This window comes from Frieseomelitta varia, unplaced genomic scaffold, assembly GCF_011392965.1.
Source record: "Frieseomelitta varia isolate USP_RPSP 00005682 unplaced genomic scaffold, Fvar_1.2 scaffold_629, whole genome shotgun sequence".
Lineage (NCBI taxonomy): Eukaryota > Metazoa > Arthropoda > Insecta > Hymenoptera > Apidae > Frieseomelitta > Frieseomelitta varia.
Window position 1 is genome coordinate 57,068 of NW_025110400.1, and position 19,279 is coordinate 76,346.

Here is a 19,279-nt window from a genome sequence, read left to right on the forward strand (position 1 = left end):
AATAAAATAATGAGTAACAGTAATAAAATCATTAAAATTACAACAAACATCTGATAAAAGAAACCAAGAAATACGTACTATTATATGTCACTTAAGTCAACTTGCATATTCCTGAAATTATTCTATAATTGAATATTTTTACTATTCAATTATTCTTTAATTGAATAGTTTTGAATTCAAACGTCTCTAGAGTGACGAAAAAATTTTTCAGTAATTTTAATAACAACATCTCTCTGAGAAAAACGAATTCAAGATTGTCAAACTAGAAGCTTCGTACTTTAAAATGAACTGGAGCAGACTGTTGTACGATTCCCTTTCTTACAAAGTTCAAAATATCGTCAATTTTTCATCGAGCGTGCGGATAGAATATTTTCACTTACGTTTACTTTTCTGTTTCACAAAATTTCCATGCTTAATTTTTTCATTTTTTTTTCGAATACGAGTCGCAACACTGTTCGATGCCTCGTCGAACGAATCTCGCGGCGCGAGAAACGGATCGGTAACTCGGCATCGAAATTGAAATTCCATGAAATTCCGCCGGATCGAACTAATCGGAACGGCCCTTGGAAATCGGTGCCGTAATACCGAAAGCGGTATTTTGATTCAGGCAGCGCATCGCACCGCACTCGATATTTGCCGTGGCGATGCCGTACGTCGAACAGTTTTTGAAACTTTCAAAACGGTTTGCATAGTCGAGGAGCTTTCGTTGGCTCGAAATGATATCGCGTCATTGATATGCCTGTACGGTATAACGCTGTCGCCGATCATCAAACATCAAATTATTTTTCGATCTCGAAATTATTTCGCCGTGTTCGACTTTCCTCTATTCGATTAATCGTCATTATCGCTCGATATAACTATCCTCTCTGGCAATTATCGATTCGTGGTACGCAACGTTCCGCGAATCATTTTACCATGCGCGATATTCTATAGCACTCGTGTCGTAATCGCGGTCATCGAAGGAAGTGGTTTTAAAACGTCGTCGAAGGCGAACGTTCACGTTCCCAGTTCCTCTTTTGTATTTGACTTTCTTATATAACGTGATCTAAATTGGGTATCGCATCTACGAATTGGCACGAGATATAAAATTGTCGAAGATTTGATTTATTTTAACATAACGTTTACTTTATAATATTTAGTCATAGAGGGGAAATATTCTTTTGGCATTCTTTTTTACGAGTTTGAATTGATACGTTCGATCAAACTCTCTGTTATATTTTTATATAATTGAAACTTAATTCCTTCAGTATGATGATTCCGAGCATGATGTTGCCTTTCAGCTGCCTCCCTGAATATTACGTAGAGTTAATTTCAATGTAATCTTCATTACGAGGGGAATCCTTTTGACATACAATGATTATAAGCAATAGATATTATGCTGATTTGCAAATATTGCTAACGATTGTTAAAGAATGTTGATGTCATAGAAAAGATAGATAAGTTCCATAAAAAACGTGTTAAACTCTTATACTATTTATAGAATTTACTAAAACACATTGCCAATACTACCGTTCAAAATGCAAATTTTATTGACTATTCCATTTTTAGTAGAAATTTGCACACGTCGCTCCAAAATGTAACGTTTCAACTTTGGACGAAATCTATCAGAAACGAAGACATGTCAAACTGTTTCCCAATATCTACTACTGAAGAATGTTACTCGATTTGAACAACTCTTTATTTAGCTCTCGCCGACAGTTAACTATCTACGCTCAGACAATTTGCTAGATTTCGCGGAGAAAATGGTAATCATCGTAAGAGAAGGGAAGGCTTAGGTAATTTCTTCCATAGAACCACCGATAGTTGCCGAAGAAGGATCGTTTAGAGGACTGTCAGTTCGAATACAGTTGGTGTCCTGGCACGGATGTTCTTTCGACGAGTTGGTTGGCCAACAACGAAGACACAGGACCACGGTAACTCTGACAGTAAGTAGTTTCGCAGTTCTTGGCCACTGTCGAGTAAAATGACTTTAATTAGGCAACTCGCTAACGACCTGCAGGCAACATAAATCACCGTTAAAACCTTGAGCAAAGGATACCACGGTGTCGCATTGTTCCTTCCGTGTTCTTCTGCTCTCTTCTGTGACGAAAGTCTATCGCATAACATTGGTGGTCAATGTTTTGCTATCGATTTCTATCTGATTACGTACGATTTCTCGCGTAGCAGATTCTCCGATGTTGTTGCTCAACTATAAAGTTCGTTGCATAAGTGAAATCACGCTAACTTTGTTAAATAATTTTTCGCGATAAAGATGTGTCAACGTTACTACGACTTACGTAATCAGGATGATTACGCGGTAACGGGTCTTTCCCCTTATGACAATGTATATAACAATTCATATACAGGGTGTCCCATTTCAATCTATATTTAATGCAAAAATCACTCAGATAGCTCGTTATTTTTCTACGAATTGTATTAATTCATTTATGTCGAAAAATTATTTTTACATTAATTCGTTTAATTTTTTTTATTTAATTTTGTGACGCTGATCTTGATAATTAATTTTGTGTAAGAGACAAGGGCAATACGAACGCAAGATTTTACATAGTGTGTCGTAAATCAAAGTATAACTACATACACATAATAATAATAAATATATACGTAAATGTATATACATAGATTAACAATTTTTTTACAGAGAAAATTATACAGTACCATTTAAGAAGACGTACATCACGCTTAAATGATTTCTACATTTGTCAACTGAAGAACTAATTATATTATCATTGATGTATTAATATAGTAATAGTAGAAATACTAATTATATTATATATTGTTGAAGTACTAATTATAGAAGTATTAATTATATTCTAACCATTTACTATTATAACCTATTTGAATCATTCACGAAATCATTCATTTCCTATTTGAAGTATTTTTTTTTTATACCACAAGTAGTCTACTATTAATTCGTATTTATAGATTAAAATGAGACACTTTATATACCTACACGTGTTGCTTGATTAATTTTCCTGCTCATGTTTCTATCTGTTGCAGAGTAGGCTTGTCTCGTATATCATAAATTTCCAATTTAGATAAATGCGATATAATGTGTGATGTAATTCGCGAGATAGACACGTGTTATGAGATATCATTCTCTTTTCTGAGAATAATCGACTTTTGATCGTCGCTCTTATTTTAATCAAGATTTATTTTTTGATACTACGTAAATTTTATCTAATGTTATACTACTATAAATATAATAGTAGACAGAAAAAGCCTCAATAAATAAATAATTAAATAATTGATGAAAATTGATAAAATTGATTAAAATTTACGGTATTTTGTTTTATTTTATATTTTATATTTTTCGCGATAGAGATTAATAATAGAATTAAATTTATTTTTTTTTAGTAATTTAGACTGATGTTTGACTGATAATAGTCAAAGTAAAGTCAAATAGAAGAATATAATAGTCAAATAGAAGAAAGTAAGTCAAATAAAGTAATTTAGACTATGTAATTAGACTGATAATAATTTAGAATATTTTTTAGTAATTTAGACTGATGTAACTGTGAATTAAATATTTATCTATTATAATGGCAATAATAATCCGTTCTGAGACACATGTTACATTTATTCAAAATTACGGAGTTTTATGCAAATTCATTATACGGTCAAAGGTATAGAATTTAAATAGAGACTTGTTTTGCTCGTTAAAAACTACAACGAACATTTTACTTTGGATATTTTATATATTTTTGTCCATTATGTGCATTCCGTGCATTTTTCCACCCTTAAAATACATAAAATCCCCGAACCATTCATTATTCTTGTCAGATATACTATAAACTCATTTATTATATCCTTTCGTATCTTTATCTTTTGTCCTATCTAGGTTTATTATATTTTAATTGTTTATTATATTTATTAAATATTATTCAAATTATTATATTAAATTCATATACGAAATATATGTAATTCCGCACAAATGTAATATTAATCTTTCGTTATTCATCATTGAGCATCGAGAACTATAACACTTTAAATTTTACCTACATCTGCCGAATTTCGAAATTTTTAATTTGATTTAATTTCATTACTAATCCCTGTCAGCGAGAGCATATATATCCAAAATTTTAGTAATTTAATACGTATAAAGGCATTTATGATCCAGCAATATTATTTGACGATTAAATTCGTGTTAAATTAAGCCATAAACGACGATGAATGATTTTATGGAATTTTTCGAAAAGAAACGACATATTTCCCATATTTTCTACCCTTTACTCGCCGCAGGGCTAAACTTTCTTTTTGTCCGCCATTGTGATTGTTATTTCTATACTTATAAATTCATCGCCGGCCACTCGTTATCGCAGTGGTGAGCGTTGTTTCTCATAAAAAGCCTCGGTGCGAGGGCTGCAACGATCAAATTTTTCGATAGCTGGAGGATTGCACGAGGTGGTTAGATAATCTAGCTAAAACAAGCGGGCAGGCAACTCGACCCGGAGGCTGCGATCGATCGCTTTAATTTTATTATCTCGCTTCGTGACCGGTGTATCCCCGGTACCATTTCCTTCGTCTCCTAGCGAGCGTGGCCATCCCCCACGGTCTTCGTGATCTTGATAAGATCTTGTATGGCTACGCTTTGCTCCTGCTACTTCGCACGCTTTAATCGGCGCACGCGAAATGGTGCGCTAGCCACGCTCGTAACTTACGTTAAGGGTCGTTCTTACAAAACCGTGGAAATCGTTAATCCTTGTCCTTTAATTGGCGCTACGTAGCTTCTCTCGTCGTCTCTCCATCGTTTGATCACGGCAACTTTTATCGGGGCAACTTTGTAACGGCTGATACGAGAACTATCGGGCGAAAGTATCGTGCAAATTTAGCTATATTCGCCAGCAGGACCTTTATCCTTGTCAAAAGCGAGTTTTATCCCCTTCGAAGAACGGGCTGAGTCAGCCGAAATCATTCGAATAACTGGTGACGGACATTCACATTATGAGATGGATTAGTGATGGACAGTTAAATCTAGGTTCGATGTTTTTTAACCTCTTTTTAATATTAATTACGTTTGCAATCGCAGAAAATTTCTTATATATGTATCCGAAAATAAAAGTCCTTTTTCGAAAAAGAAATAAAACAATAAAATAAAAGAAAGGTTGGCTATACAGTAATAAGAAAACAGAATGAAAGATAAACGGAAGCTGTTTTTCTTCTTGATATAGTTGAATCCTTAAAGAGTCAAGGTTGTGAAACTTTGAATAGAATCCGATAATCGTAAAATCTTGATCATCTTGAATGTCATATATATTATGTAGCAAAAATTTTGAATCATTTCAAATATGATTCGAAGTTTATAATTGAATCTTCAAAATGCGAATAAATCTTGAGTCTTGAAAGTTTTGAAACTCTTGATCGCCTGGGAAATCTTGATCGTTTTTAACGTCTTCAAAGTGTTGTGATAATTTAATAGCATGTATAGTATATGAATATAAAATACGCACATATTAGTATATAAGTATAAAATATAAAAGAAATATAAAAGAAAATTCAAAACGTTCGAGTTATCATACATATATTTAATTCGTTTTTATAAATAAAATCTAAAACAAACCATACACGTTGATATCATACATATCGTTGTAAATCGAACTTTCTTCCGTAATATCGTGGAAAATGTGGCAAAAAGTAACTAAAAGTAATCGAAAATAGCTTGCAAGATATTAAACATTCATCGTGCTATCAAGATTTTCAAGATTTATATAAGCTTCGAATTATGCTCAAATTATGATCTGAATTTATTATCAAATACACAATACAAATTTAAAGTAATTTAAAGTAATTTAAAGTAATTTGAAGTGTTTCACTCTATGATCACACGTGTGCACGAGAGAACACACTATACAAGTTTAGGCATTCTGTTTTAATTTGATTTAATTTGATTAAACTACTTTCTTTCTGGATCATACGGTTAATGGCCAGCAAAATTATTAATAAATTGACAAATAAATGGGACTCGGCCTTTTATACATCGACTTAGACACTCGTTCTGTAATAGATCGTCGAACAGTCTCGCATCCTCTTTGCCATCGATCTTGTCAATTCGCGGAGAAAATGTACTCGCTAATGTAATTGACTTTAGAGGCAACGATATCGATGGTACGGAAGATGTGTTGACACGCGATGCCCCGGAGTACCGCATTTAACGATGTAACGGTAAGGATAAGAAACGATAGATTATATTACCCGATGGAATAAAGAGCGGAATCATTCTATCGAGATCCCGCTTTATTTCTCGAGCTACCCATTAAGAAATAGGGTATACTTTGCTACTTCTACGATTCGATTGGATGAAACCGGTCAGACAGTTGCACGGTGCTCGGCATTTGCTAACTCCATGCTATTTGGTGATCCACTGAAATTCCAAATGCGAATCGATCGCCGTTCAATTTGTAGACGTATATTGGGGGGACCGGTGAATCAACGATTCGGATAATTTCATCAAGATGGGTAGATTGTTATCTCTTCGTCTCGTATTTCATATCTTTTGTCTTTTGGATTCGTGTACAGTATTGGCCAAAAGTTTGCCAACAACTTTTCCTTTCGTTGGATTCGTATTTCACATTTGCAAGGGACATTTCGACAATTGGAAAATTTGAAAATTGAAACTTTGCATAAACGTAGTTCGCGTGACGGTAATAATGAAACAATCTGAGAAATGGTTCTAGAGGTGAAGGCACATCTTCAGAGAAATTCCGATTTTTTTTTTTTGTATTATCGTGGTTACTTACAAATAGTAGTTCGATTCTCTCATTTTAAATATTTGGAATCTAAATATCGATCATGACTCAACGATTCTCGTTTAAATTATTGCTCAAGAATCGGAAATTTCACCTACGTGCCAGATTATAATATTGTAGGTTTCAAGATGGATTTTTGGATGAATTTATATTTTCTTAAGTATAATTAAAAAATTGAGACTTAAGTAGAGACTCGTTTCACGGGCAAAGGGAAAATAAATTTTATGATAATTTAATGTATTATTGCATGATGATATATTATGACAGGTTTGCAACGATCGGAAAGAATAAGATATAGACAAGAATAAGACTACATATAAACATTCTCAGAAGATCTATCATTTTCTAACGAACTACAAACATTTATTTGAATCCTTTTGAGTCTTCACATGAAAGTAATACAAACGTTAATTTTCTTTCGCTAGAATGTTGAGAAGAACAAAAAAAATACAAAAAATATGTGTGTGGCAACAATGTCATTCAGGATCCAATAATTTGCAAAAAATGCGCTGAACTTGAATAAAGTTTGCATATTGTTTACTTCTAAATTCAGAAATAAATGTTCTCTTATTTGTATGCATTTTTTGAACTGAATAAATAAACAAATTACAATCGTTATTTGGACAAAATTGTTTCATTCACAAATTGTATTAAATGGTATATTTTTTGCTATACATACGTCGTAAAATATATGATACTTTTGGAGACGGGTTATTTATGGTAGAAAGAGGTATACATGAAGCATCGGTACGTTTAGTGTCAAGTATCGTCAGGATGAATCAAAGATGAATAGGTCTTTACAACTGTGCATTTTAATTCGTCATCTTAATAACATGAAAACATGAAAATAATCAAATTATTATTATTACGCGTGTACGTTCACGAAGAAACTAGCGCGTTGCCCTCGTTGACTTTCGTCTTACGAGCCAGTTCAGCCTATAGGCGGTCAAATATCAATTCTCAGGAGGGGTGGTTTCGCCGACGACGCTCGTAAAAGACCGGCGCTAGGCTAGGAAATACCGGCGTGTTATTTTCTCGTTACAGCGACGCCGTAAAAATGTATCTCGCGGCTGACGGAAATCTCGAGCAAATCGCGCGAACGCCCGACCGATTTTCCCTCTGCCTCCGGTCTCCGGTCTTCGCATTCCTCCGATGTCGCCCGCAAAAATTCAGATCCGAACCCTCCGTATCCCTTTCCCGTTTCTCCTCCCCCGATAGATATCCTCTGTCACGTATCGACGCGCGCCGATGCGACGATGTATCGAGCGCGAAATCTCGAGAGGTGCTCTCCCGTCGAACCTTCGCCCCTCTAAACCACCCGTACGGTTCTACAAGGGGAACGTAACTCCTACAACTCGTCTACATCTGTAGCCAAATCGAGAAGGGGGCTTGGCGGTGGTTTAGGCGCTCGGGGGGGGGGGGAGTCGAAGGGTTGCTAGAACGAGGGGGAAGGCGATGGGAGGCGCTGCGTGGTAATGGAATTTGACATTAAGATCGACGCCGGAGGTGGTGCAGAATCCCGTATGGCGGCGGGTACGTGGCAGCCACCCTCTTACCGGAGGGTGACTCCGCGCGACAAATGCGGACGACACGAATTTTTCAGCCGAGTATTCGACACCGGGATTTATTCAACCCATTGACGCGCGTTCTTTTTTTTTTTTTTTTCTCCTGGATCAGTTTCTTCTCGGAGGATGTTTCTTCTTATGCTGCGAGAAATTGGATGAGAAGGGAAGCTTAGCTTATAATATACATGGATCGCGAATAGTTTACGAAAATTGATATCTTTATGGATATACCAAATATCGTGTTTCGTCGTTATAATATTATACATGTTAATATTATGAGAATTTAATATATTCATAATTCAGATTTATTTTTCGTATTTCTAAATTTCTCATTAATGTATAAAGATCTGACTGCCTAAGATTACAGGGTGAAAGTTGATTACTATAAACTTTCTACTTCCAGATAATTACATGATTAAAATATACAAGTTAATTACTATAAACTTTCTACTTCCAGCTAATTACACGATACTTTATAAATATTAAGTTAACTTTATAAATATTATATTATATTATATTTATATTAACTTTATATATATATATTATATTTATATTAACTTTATAAATATTAAGTTAATCACTATAAACTTTCTACTTCCAGCTAATTACATGATTAAAATATACATAATGACAAAAGCCGTCATTTTCTAGCGTATTAACAAAAATAAACTCACGTCATCCCTGAAAATCTACTATATATCTTTTCTTTATTATACTTTATTATTCTGGCGAAATGCCGATGCCACTCAGTGTTGTAATCGTTCGTACAGATTCCCTCTCTACGAGATCGTTCATACATATTTTACACGGTGGTTGAACCAAATCGGATATTTATGAACAGGGACACATTGTGCTTCCTCGTTTCATCGTAAAACAGCAAAAAACCAAATATACACTCCCACTCGAAATTTTTATGACACCCTTTTTATTTTCAATATTTAAATGTAGTAATAGTTTATAGATTTTTCCCCCGTTGTATAAAATATTATTTAATTCTTCCAGTTTTGTAGCAAATTTATGTAGTATTTGTTTTATGATATTTGATCTGGGGTGTATGTGTCGCGATGAATGGGAGACACAGAGCTACCGCGACGATTTTTCCGATATTGGGAATCGATTTCTATGGACAGATGACTCGATTTCGACTCGGTTTTAACGCTAGGCTTTTAGTGTCGATTCATTAATTTCGAGTCTGACCGGATGTTTTCATGAATGAATCGATTGAATATAAATAAAACTGATGCAACTCATTTATTTATTTATTTATTTATTATTGGGCATTGGTCAAAAGGGAAACAAAATGTTTGTATTTGTCTTTCAATAGTTCCAGAGGATCCTTGAACGAATATTTTAGGTCAAAGTACAAAACTTTTCAATTAGCGTTACTTAAAGTACTGACATATAATTAGCTTTATTAACAATTTATCAATTTAAAAAAAAAAAAACATTTACACTCAAATGGAACTTTATAAAAACTCTATAACATTTGCAAGAAATCTGTTTGTTGCACAACTTTTACTTTTTCTCAGAAGTGAGTTTTCCTTCTAACGCTTCCGAGGAAATAAATTTCTGCAAAGAGGTATGGAAAGTTTCAACGAAGATAACAGTCAGCAGTGCAGACAGATAATTAGTCAGACTCACGACTCACTTCGTGACTCGTTGAAAGTTTCAATAATTTCATATTCGATTCCTCAAATACAATCGATGCGTCGATGGTCAATGCTTAAAATATTAAGTACTTCGTTTCGTTTTACAGACCATCCAAATGTCAAGTGCTACTTCGGTCACGGTGGTCTTCTTGGTTTATCGGAAGGAGTTCAGACCGGGGTTCCAATGATCCTCATGCCTTTCTACGGTGATCAATATCAGAACGCGATCGCGGCTCAAGCCAGAGGCGCCGCTTTGATCGTGAATTTTGCCACAATGGACGTGGAAACGTTGATGCACGCTCTGGATGAAATGTTCAACAATACCCGGTACGTTTTATTATCTCTGTTTATTCGTTAATGTCGTTCGATTGTTTACACCGTTGAAAACGTTGAATCTCACGTAATCCGAGATGACATTGAGATTATGAATTATGAATATTCCCCCTTGAAATATCGCCGATCTATAGAGTTTCGATTACCGGTGCGAACGCGTCGGACAGACGTAATTAGCCTCACTTTTACCGGCACGTTCTCGCTGTCGAGGAGACACGGATATCCGGCGAGTGCGGCGCGATGAATTCAGAATGTCGAGAATGCTATCGATACGAATATTCACTGATACATTGGCCACGATGTGCTAACGAGATGGTCGATCGTGCCAACGAGAAAGTCGAATCCTGACCACTCGTTTCCTCCCTTCCGATAAATGATTCATACGCGTGGCGTGTTCAATCTCTCAGCTGATATTATTTCAATCGAGGTAATATCAGCTATGTATGATAAAATTCTCACCGTGAAATTTCATAAGTCGCACTCGTGTCGATACGTCAAACGATCAGGGAAAAGAGAGAAATACACACACAGAGGAAGAGAGAGAAACGAAACGGGTGGAAAACAAAAAAGGGGGGGGGGGACGGGGAAGAGCCTCGTGACAAAAAAGGAAAATCGTATAATCTGGCCGGATATTCGGTCCGTTGAATATCTCACGAGCTGTCCGGACGCTCGGATATCCGGAAAGTGCATCGTCGTTGCAGCACAGGCGCCCCCGTTAATCCGTAACGCGGATCACTGGCGTTTTTCTACTCTTCTCTCGTTCCCTCTTTCAGCCTGTTACCGATCTCGCCCGAAATCCCCTGCCCTTGTCTCTTCACCGACACTCTATATCTCTCCCTTTTCTTTCTTTCTTTTCGTCCACTCTGTCCTCCGCTATTCCTGCTCCTTGGTCCGTAGAGTCGTCGCGTAGACAGCAGAGATCCTTATTTCACGCGCGGAGAAATATTTCACGAAACCAGAGACTTCAGTACAAATTTTTAATATACGGACGTCGTCAACAAAATCTCTGTCACGCTAAAAATGGTCGACACTTGATAAGCGTGCGTTTCTCTCTAATATCGTGCGATTTGAAAGTTACATGTTCATACATTCGCAGTGTGTGTATTTATTTCACCAGTACGTCGTTATAAAAATTTTCATTTGGAATAAATCGAGACGTGTGTGACCAGAATTTAGTTTGTCGTCTTTCGTCGAAGAAGAAAGTTGTTTATTAATTGTAGCTATTTACTTGTACAATGAAGAAGAGAAACAGAAATGTGTTTGCCAAGAATAAAAGACATATAGACGATCTTTAAATTTAAAATTTAAAATCATCTACGATACACACTGAACACTAGAAATGAATAATGTTCTAATTCCTCTATACACAGTGGTATACGTGGTATTAACAAGTCCTTAATTTGTTAATGTTGTGATTTATTAATTTGGGCAGTGGAATATTAGTTCTTAAGGATTTTACTTTTTTAAATATCGTCTGAATTGAACTTTTTGATCTCAGAAACACGTGTTCACTGTTGACTAGTTTTATTTTTTCTAGAACTTTTTCGTTGTACATACCGTATAATATATATACAAAGTGAGTCCTTGATTGTCATCACACACACATACATACATATACTACTCTCATACTTTGACACGATTAACATGTACGCGTATAAGTAGGCAATTACACTATAACAGTTAATATACGTTTCACGTGAACATTACTCGATTGAAAGGAGGCGGATCTCCAATAATTTAAAATTTCCATTATCGACGAGATAAATACCGAGTGTTAAAATTGTCCTAAACGCGGTTCACGTTCTGCGTGATTGCTTAACCGTCCGACTGCCGTACCGGAGTCATTTTTGACCCGTGTTGAGAGCTACTCGAGTGCAATAACGCACAGAGTGATAGGCGCTGCTTGTATTAGTAACTGAAATCTGATTGCGCTATACACGAACGCCATGTGACTAACATGTATCCGCCAAAGTGCCGAAGTAACAAAGACTGAAGACAAAAGACGAAAGAAATCAGTTTTTGGTCTGAGGAGACAAGACGTGTGCAGCAAATCGAAGCAATTTCTTATTTCAAAGTTATATTTTATATTTTAGTGTTTTTATTATTGTTTTAGTATTTTAGCATTGTATTTCAGTGTTTGGTATTTAGTATTTAGTATTTTAGCATTGTATTTCAGTATTTAGTATTTAGTATTTTAGCATTGTATTTCAATATTTAGTATTTAGTATTTTAGCATTGTATTTCAGTATATTTAATAGTACTATTTTTGTTTTAATATTTATTTTTATATTATTTTTTGTTTTTAGTATTTATTTTTATATTATTTTTGTACTTACTGTTTAGATTTTAGTTTTTAGCACTATTTTAATATTTTACTATTTTTATTATTAATTTACTGTTTTTATTATTATTTTTATTCTTTTTATTACTTTTTTTCCGTTGTTTATATTTGTTTCCATTTGTTGACGTAATGTCTTCGTTACCAACGAGCAATCTTTCTTTTCGTCTTCTTTCGCTGAATTTGCACAAGACGTTTCTGACAATAAACAATCATCAGACAACGGAAGTGTATCAAATAGTGACGTTGAACCCGAAATGCAAGAAGATAATATATCTGAAACTGTGGACAATGTAGTTCCAGAAAAACTAGGAATTTGAACGTAATTGGCAACGTATTGGACCTAGCAAGGATACAGCGTATAAATATAAATAAATATCACATTATTATTTATGTGATTATTATTCCTATATGCTCCTACATGTTCTTATATGAGTCGGGTGTCTGTCACTGTGTTGGTACAATATCGGTGAGAACCTCGGTCTCGAGTGACCATTACTCTGCGTTAGTACATTATCGGTGAGCTGCTCGGGCGATCTAAATATATATATTAATGGAATATCCGTGTGAGTCAGAAATGACCCCGGCACGGCACTGCGAGCTTCGGGCTTCCGAGGGATTAATACAAGTTTCACGTGTACACACGCGCATTTCAGTACACGTTCGAAAACCGCGGTCTTTAGCCGGCAGGCATCCCCCATTTTTTCCCTCCCCCCCTCCCCCCCAGTTTCTCCACGTCGTTGGCCAGCACGGTCCTAAATTCAAGGCACGAATCGCGGAAAGAGCGGACGTGTTCTCCGGATGGTTCTCGTCCATCGACAAATACCCGAGTACCGGTGGTGTGCAGCCGGGCCGTATCCGGCCGGTCGCATGGGAAATTTCACGGCCGCTAAATGTTTCACGGCGCGAATCAACGCTCGGGTGCCCGGCCGCCTCGATGACGATGAAGGGAGAACCGAGTCGAAATTAAATTCTACATTATTCAATGTGGCCGACCCCACGGATAACTTGTCAACCGCGTCGAGGCCGAGGCCGAGTGTCGTCCGTCCACTTTTGCGATTACGTTCACGCTTGTCGCGACGTCAAACGTTTGCCCCCGTCCTTCGATTAATTGCCCGACATTTTGAATCTTTGAAGCGGTGCGCCTCGCCGCTGTGAAATCTTGCGACCTCGTCCTCGTCTTTCAATGATTTTTCCCCGACCGGAGTGCTTCTCCCATCGCGAAATGGAACGGAATGGGATAATGGTGCGCTTTGTCTCCGTGTGTACTCTCTTTCCATCCGTGGATGGATCGTTTGATGGAATAGTAAATCCGTCGTATTTACGGTGACGTAATTTCACCGCGATGACGTTAAAACGTTGACTGTGATTCGTCGTCTGCTGCTCGAGGGAAAATTGAGGGGACGATGTTAGAGATACGCCCGGTTGGCTCGGTTTGCGATACGAAATCGATCGTTTGTTGTTTCTGAGATGAAGATTTTATTCTTTTCATTAGTTTGCGATAGTTGGCGATATCCTTTATTGTCCAATTTATTTTATGTATAATTAATTTATTTTATATATATATGTTATTTAATTATATATAATGTTATTATATTATATTATTATATATAATATATGTCCAATATATTTTATATATAATTAATTTATTATATATATATATATATGTTATATTATCATATTATATTATTATATATAACATATGTCCAATATATTTTATGTATAATCAATTAATTTAATATATAATATATAATTAATATAATTAATAATATATAATATAATATAATATATAATTCTAAGGTCCAATATTGCAGACAACTGACTGGGGAATGATTCATACATGTAAAAATTCGCCGGAAGAAAGTAACTCACTCTGAAATTTCATCTAAAATATTTCATTCTTTGAAACACTGTTTAATCTTGCAAAAGTGTTGATAGGAAATCCGAGACAATGAGGCATAAATCACTACGCCGAATCGGTCATCTATTTTGAAATATGCTTCAAAGTTTCACCGACAAAACATGTTAATCCTTTGCGGTCGATAATCATTGTAATATATTTTCATAGCGTAGCCAATCGAAGGAATATGGGGAGAAATAAAAACGTTCACTTTCTTTTCAACAGACTTGATAAAATTCACATTGTTGGTAAACATATCACTGAAACAAGATCGTTTTCTCTGGACATTCAGCAAACTAACAATTATGCAATAATTGAATTGAGTCATTCGTGTAGGGGTTAACATCTTTCTACGCCCTTTGCTAAATTGTTCTGGATCGCCGACCTCTCGCGAGAAGAAAGAAATCGAACGTTACGTCGATGTTGGAAGTTGGTGGATTCGGGCGAGCTGCGATTTAATTACGACAGGGCTCCAAGCACGTGAGCCTCGCGTCGAAGGATGAAAGCGGCTTAATAAATCAGTACGGATATGAAAGCGTTGGCAGCTTCGCGATCAACGGAACTCGGCTACTGTCCCGGTAATTACGACAGCCTGGATTTACGAGCTCGCCGTCTTGGACGTTCGATAGAGGGGCAAAGAGAGGTGGGTTGGAACAGAGGGGGTGCTCGCTATCCTACGCGTCGTGACAATGCAGGTGCGATTGTATCCTCGTTACGTAACGCCTTGAATATTAATTAATAAATAGATTCGAGCCGCGTAATTGGATGATCGCGATTTGCATGGCGCTGTTACGTGATCGAAATATGGAGACGAAGGTAATCGGACGTTTGACGATTGCCCGCGAGTAATCTCGATCCCCGACGTCGTTTCGCCGAGAATCGAACGTTAAACGCGTGTTCCCGTTTTAATTTTAATTGATTCGTTCGTACCGGCTGAACGGAGATGAATAATTGGTTTGTTTATTTAGGAATTGAACGGAAGATATGTCCCTTTTTACACGAGTATCTTTACTGAACTACAAATTCATATCTTTGAAAATATATTATAATTAAAAATATTATATTATAATTAAAAAGGAATAGAATGTCTGTAGAAAATTATTTTAAAAGCTAAATATTATAGAAAGCATCATACTTTGTATATTATGCGCAATTTGTGCAATTTCGCTCTTTAAGATTCCCTTTACATAAATATCTGCAGTCTGGTAATTATAGGAGCACATGTACGATATTAGGTTCAATGTTACTTAGGTTAATTGAACTCATGAACAATTCAATCTTTAGGAATTAAAGTTGATGCTATTCCTGATCGAATTAATCAATGAAATTTATTTTCCATTCGACCAGGATTAGTTTTCGGCCAATGTTCAGAAAATTTGTGGAATTAATCGCAGATTTATATCAATCACATTAGAATGAACAAATTATCCTAACTTTATTAATTGAATAAATAATAATAATTTTTAATATAAGAATATTTAGTTAATTAGAAGAAATATAACGAAGACCAATTTAATTAATACATAACATGGAAGAAATATAAAGAAGAAGAAGAGGTACAAAATAAAAGTTAACAGATGTATAAAATCAGTAAGAAATAAATATGGGGGATGCAGAGAGAAAGAGAAATTAACTCTTAACTAAATTACTCTGTTTACAACGAGTGACCAAAGCTTTACCATGTAATTTACTACATTCTTGACAGGAAAGCCGATTAAAAAGGTCCAAGGGTTGGTTAAGTGAATTTTACTTGTAGACAAATTCAATAAGGGATATTTTACTTGCGGATTTAACGCGAAACTTGGTCTTCCCATGACCTGACGTTTCGTTGATCAGACTATTTGCCACCGTGGCGATGCAAATTCACGCTTTATCCTTTGATCAGACTTTGATTCGTGTGGACGCGTGCATCGAATACGCTCGTCGCGCAGAACAAGAGGTAACGACACGGGTAACGAAATGCGAGACGAGAACTGGCGTTAACCGAACGTTGTTCTGTCGTGGCTCGCGTGCCACCGCGCAATTGTTAAGCGCAACGTCTCATGCACGAGTGATATAAAATTAACGAACGATTTGGAAACAGTGTTAGCTTGGGGCTGCTCGTTGTCGTGCCGTGCCGGTTGCCGTTGTGCTCGCGTAATCACTACTTCTTGGTGATTTACGGCGGCGGTTCTTGTACTTCAGACTAACAGTAAAACCCAACGTAAGAAAGTCACCGTGGATGAATATCGATATATCCCCCATGGAAAAAAATTGGAGTCTATCATTTTGGATGTGTATCGAATAAGTATTAACGAAATTTCCGTCTCTGGCGAATTCGACACGTTTTTCTTACAGAATTACGGTTTCATCAATCCGTAGCACGTAAATGCCAGTAATACATATAGCGCTTTTTCAATAACAAAATATTGCGAATAATATTCGTTTTTCGGAGCACTTGACAGATTAGAATTATTATGCCACGATTATGTATTTAGCATACCATCTTTCCGAAAATGCGTGTAATCATTTATAGTTTTCAACATAATTGCAACAAGTGATAGTTCAAAATAAATGATCGTAACTTTAGACAAAACTAGAGAATACGTTAGTAATAAAATGTGAATAAAATTATAGATTTTCTATTTACTTAATGTTAATAAATTTTCTTCAGCAATGAACAGCCAAAATAAATTTTTCTCATTGATAATGATTAAGACCAATTGAAACAGAGTTTTCCTCACCGATAACTGTTACAAATTTTCCTCATTAATAATTGTTATCGGCGATAAAAAAGATATTTCAGATGTTTATTATAACAAAAACGTTCTTGTCGAAAAATAATTGTTATTTTATGAATTTTTTTCATTATTCTCAATTGTACGTCTACTGCTGTATTTCAGTATTTATAAACTAGAGATCTTCTTTATTGACCTTATCTTAGCATATCTATGCACTAAGAATTATAAGAACACAATTACTCGTGTATCTGTATATCTGAGTACTATATTCCTTCAAAATAGAAATCTCCAGAAGAAACTCAGCTTCCTCGAAAGTGATAGCACATCGGGAATCTTTGATGCCATAGGATTCGTTTGAACCTTCATCGAGTCAATGAAGACGAATCAGAATCGTGAAATCCGACGATCGACAAAGTCAAAGTAGCGAAATGAAGTAGATTCGGTTCATAGATTGTGAAACACATCGTCCTTTATTGCTTCGGATGATTGATGCGATTTTAAAACATTATAACCGAAGTTGTATTATCGTCTATGGTTCGCGACTTTCTACAAAGGAGATGGAAGAGAGAGAAAGAGAGAGAGAGAGAATAGGGGAAAGAAAGTGAAGCTCGTGACCCGTGTCATCGACGTGCAAGCTTGTTCGATTCCCAGTTTCTCCTTTCAGATCCCGCGAGGTAACGCGAAGTGGTCATTCAATTCCCAAAGATCCCCGAGCATGATTGTGCTTGTAAGCCAACTTCGAGTTACAGCCATTCCGAGTCGAGATCAAACGGCATACACCGAGCTACTGATGTAGTCGACGGGGTAGCGATGCACTCCGCGCCGCCTTCGTGTCACTTTCCTCTCCCCTAACAATCGTGTACCAGGAACGATCATATTCGGCTTGCACTTGTACGGCACTAACTGCGAGATCGTAACGGTCTTAAGTCGGGACATAAACGTCGCCGAAATTTCGTGGAATTTATCGAGCCCCGGAGACATTCCACCTGTTCTTCGCCCGTGGCTCGCGTTTCCACCTACTGTCGTATTATTATAGATATTATAGACGTTTTTCTCACCTTGCCACTTTATCTCTGTGAAAAGTCCCTTCTTCCTCGTTTCCTCGAGATTTCGAATGCTTGCTTTTCGTGTAATTAGCGTGGTTTCGATGTTCCCTCGTGTTGAAAACGAAAGTTCAACCACTTGCGCTGGCAACTGATTGCGGACCATAACGAGTGACCGAACCGTATACAATAAATTCGTCGCTTTCATTTTGCAACTTGTCGGTATGATATCATTGGATAGAAATGATTGAGAAGTAATAAGTTTATTATTTGTTTTACTTAAATATACTCAAAACTGAGAAAATATAATTTTCGAACAAAAAATTCTCGACGTCATTCCAGCGCAGTAGGTTAAAGAAGAAAGAAAAGGAAGGAAGGATGGAAGAAAACGTTTGTATATACTTCATGAAAAAAATGCTCCAAATTTATTAGAATGCATCGTTGCAAATTTATAAAATTTCTATGAAAAATTACAGATTGATCACAATTGGTAGCTCTAGCATTAACTTCTAAGTTAAAGAAAAAGCACATATACAAATCGTATTTAATCGCGTATCCTCGAGTCATCGACTGAATCCTCCTCTCCTTTTCGCTTTACAGTCTTCTAGTTTGACGATGACATCCGATAGTATCAATTTTGAATTCGATTGTAGATTTTTGTGCAGCTTTAAATTTTCGTGAATAATAATTAAAGAAACAGAATCTAAGTAGAAAAAATTGTTTCTGTCGCGTCTCTCTGTATTCTGCACGTTTCAAATTTTCCACACAAATGTATAAAAATCCGCAATATAAACTGCCTGCCGGTGATTGCAATGTTTATCAAACTTGTAACTGAATTTCGCTCAGACCCATCAATTCTACCAAAAGCATGTAAGACATTGAAAATTCCGATTGTTTCTAATTCAACGAGTAGGAATCGTAGCTCTCAATTCTCGCAGGCGTTGCTCGAGGTTACCCTATGTTCTCCAAACGCCATACGCACACGCAA

At 36.2% G+C, this 19,279-nt stretch overlaps 1 protein-coding gene across 1 annotated transcript in view; it reads left to right on the top strand.

Moving 5' to 3' along the window:
* Positions 1-19,279, top strand: part of LOC122534712 (UDP-glucosyltransferase 2-like) — a 51,220-nt gene that overhangs the window by 4,187 nt on the left and 27,754 nt on the right. The window contains exon 2 of the mRNA XM_043665615.1: positions 10,065-10,284. Coding sequence (XP_043521550.1) covers positions 10,065-10,284 — 220 coding nt within the window. The remainder of the gene's footprint in view (positions 1-10,064; positions 10,285-19,279) is intronic.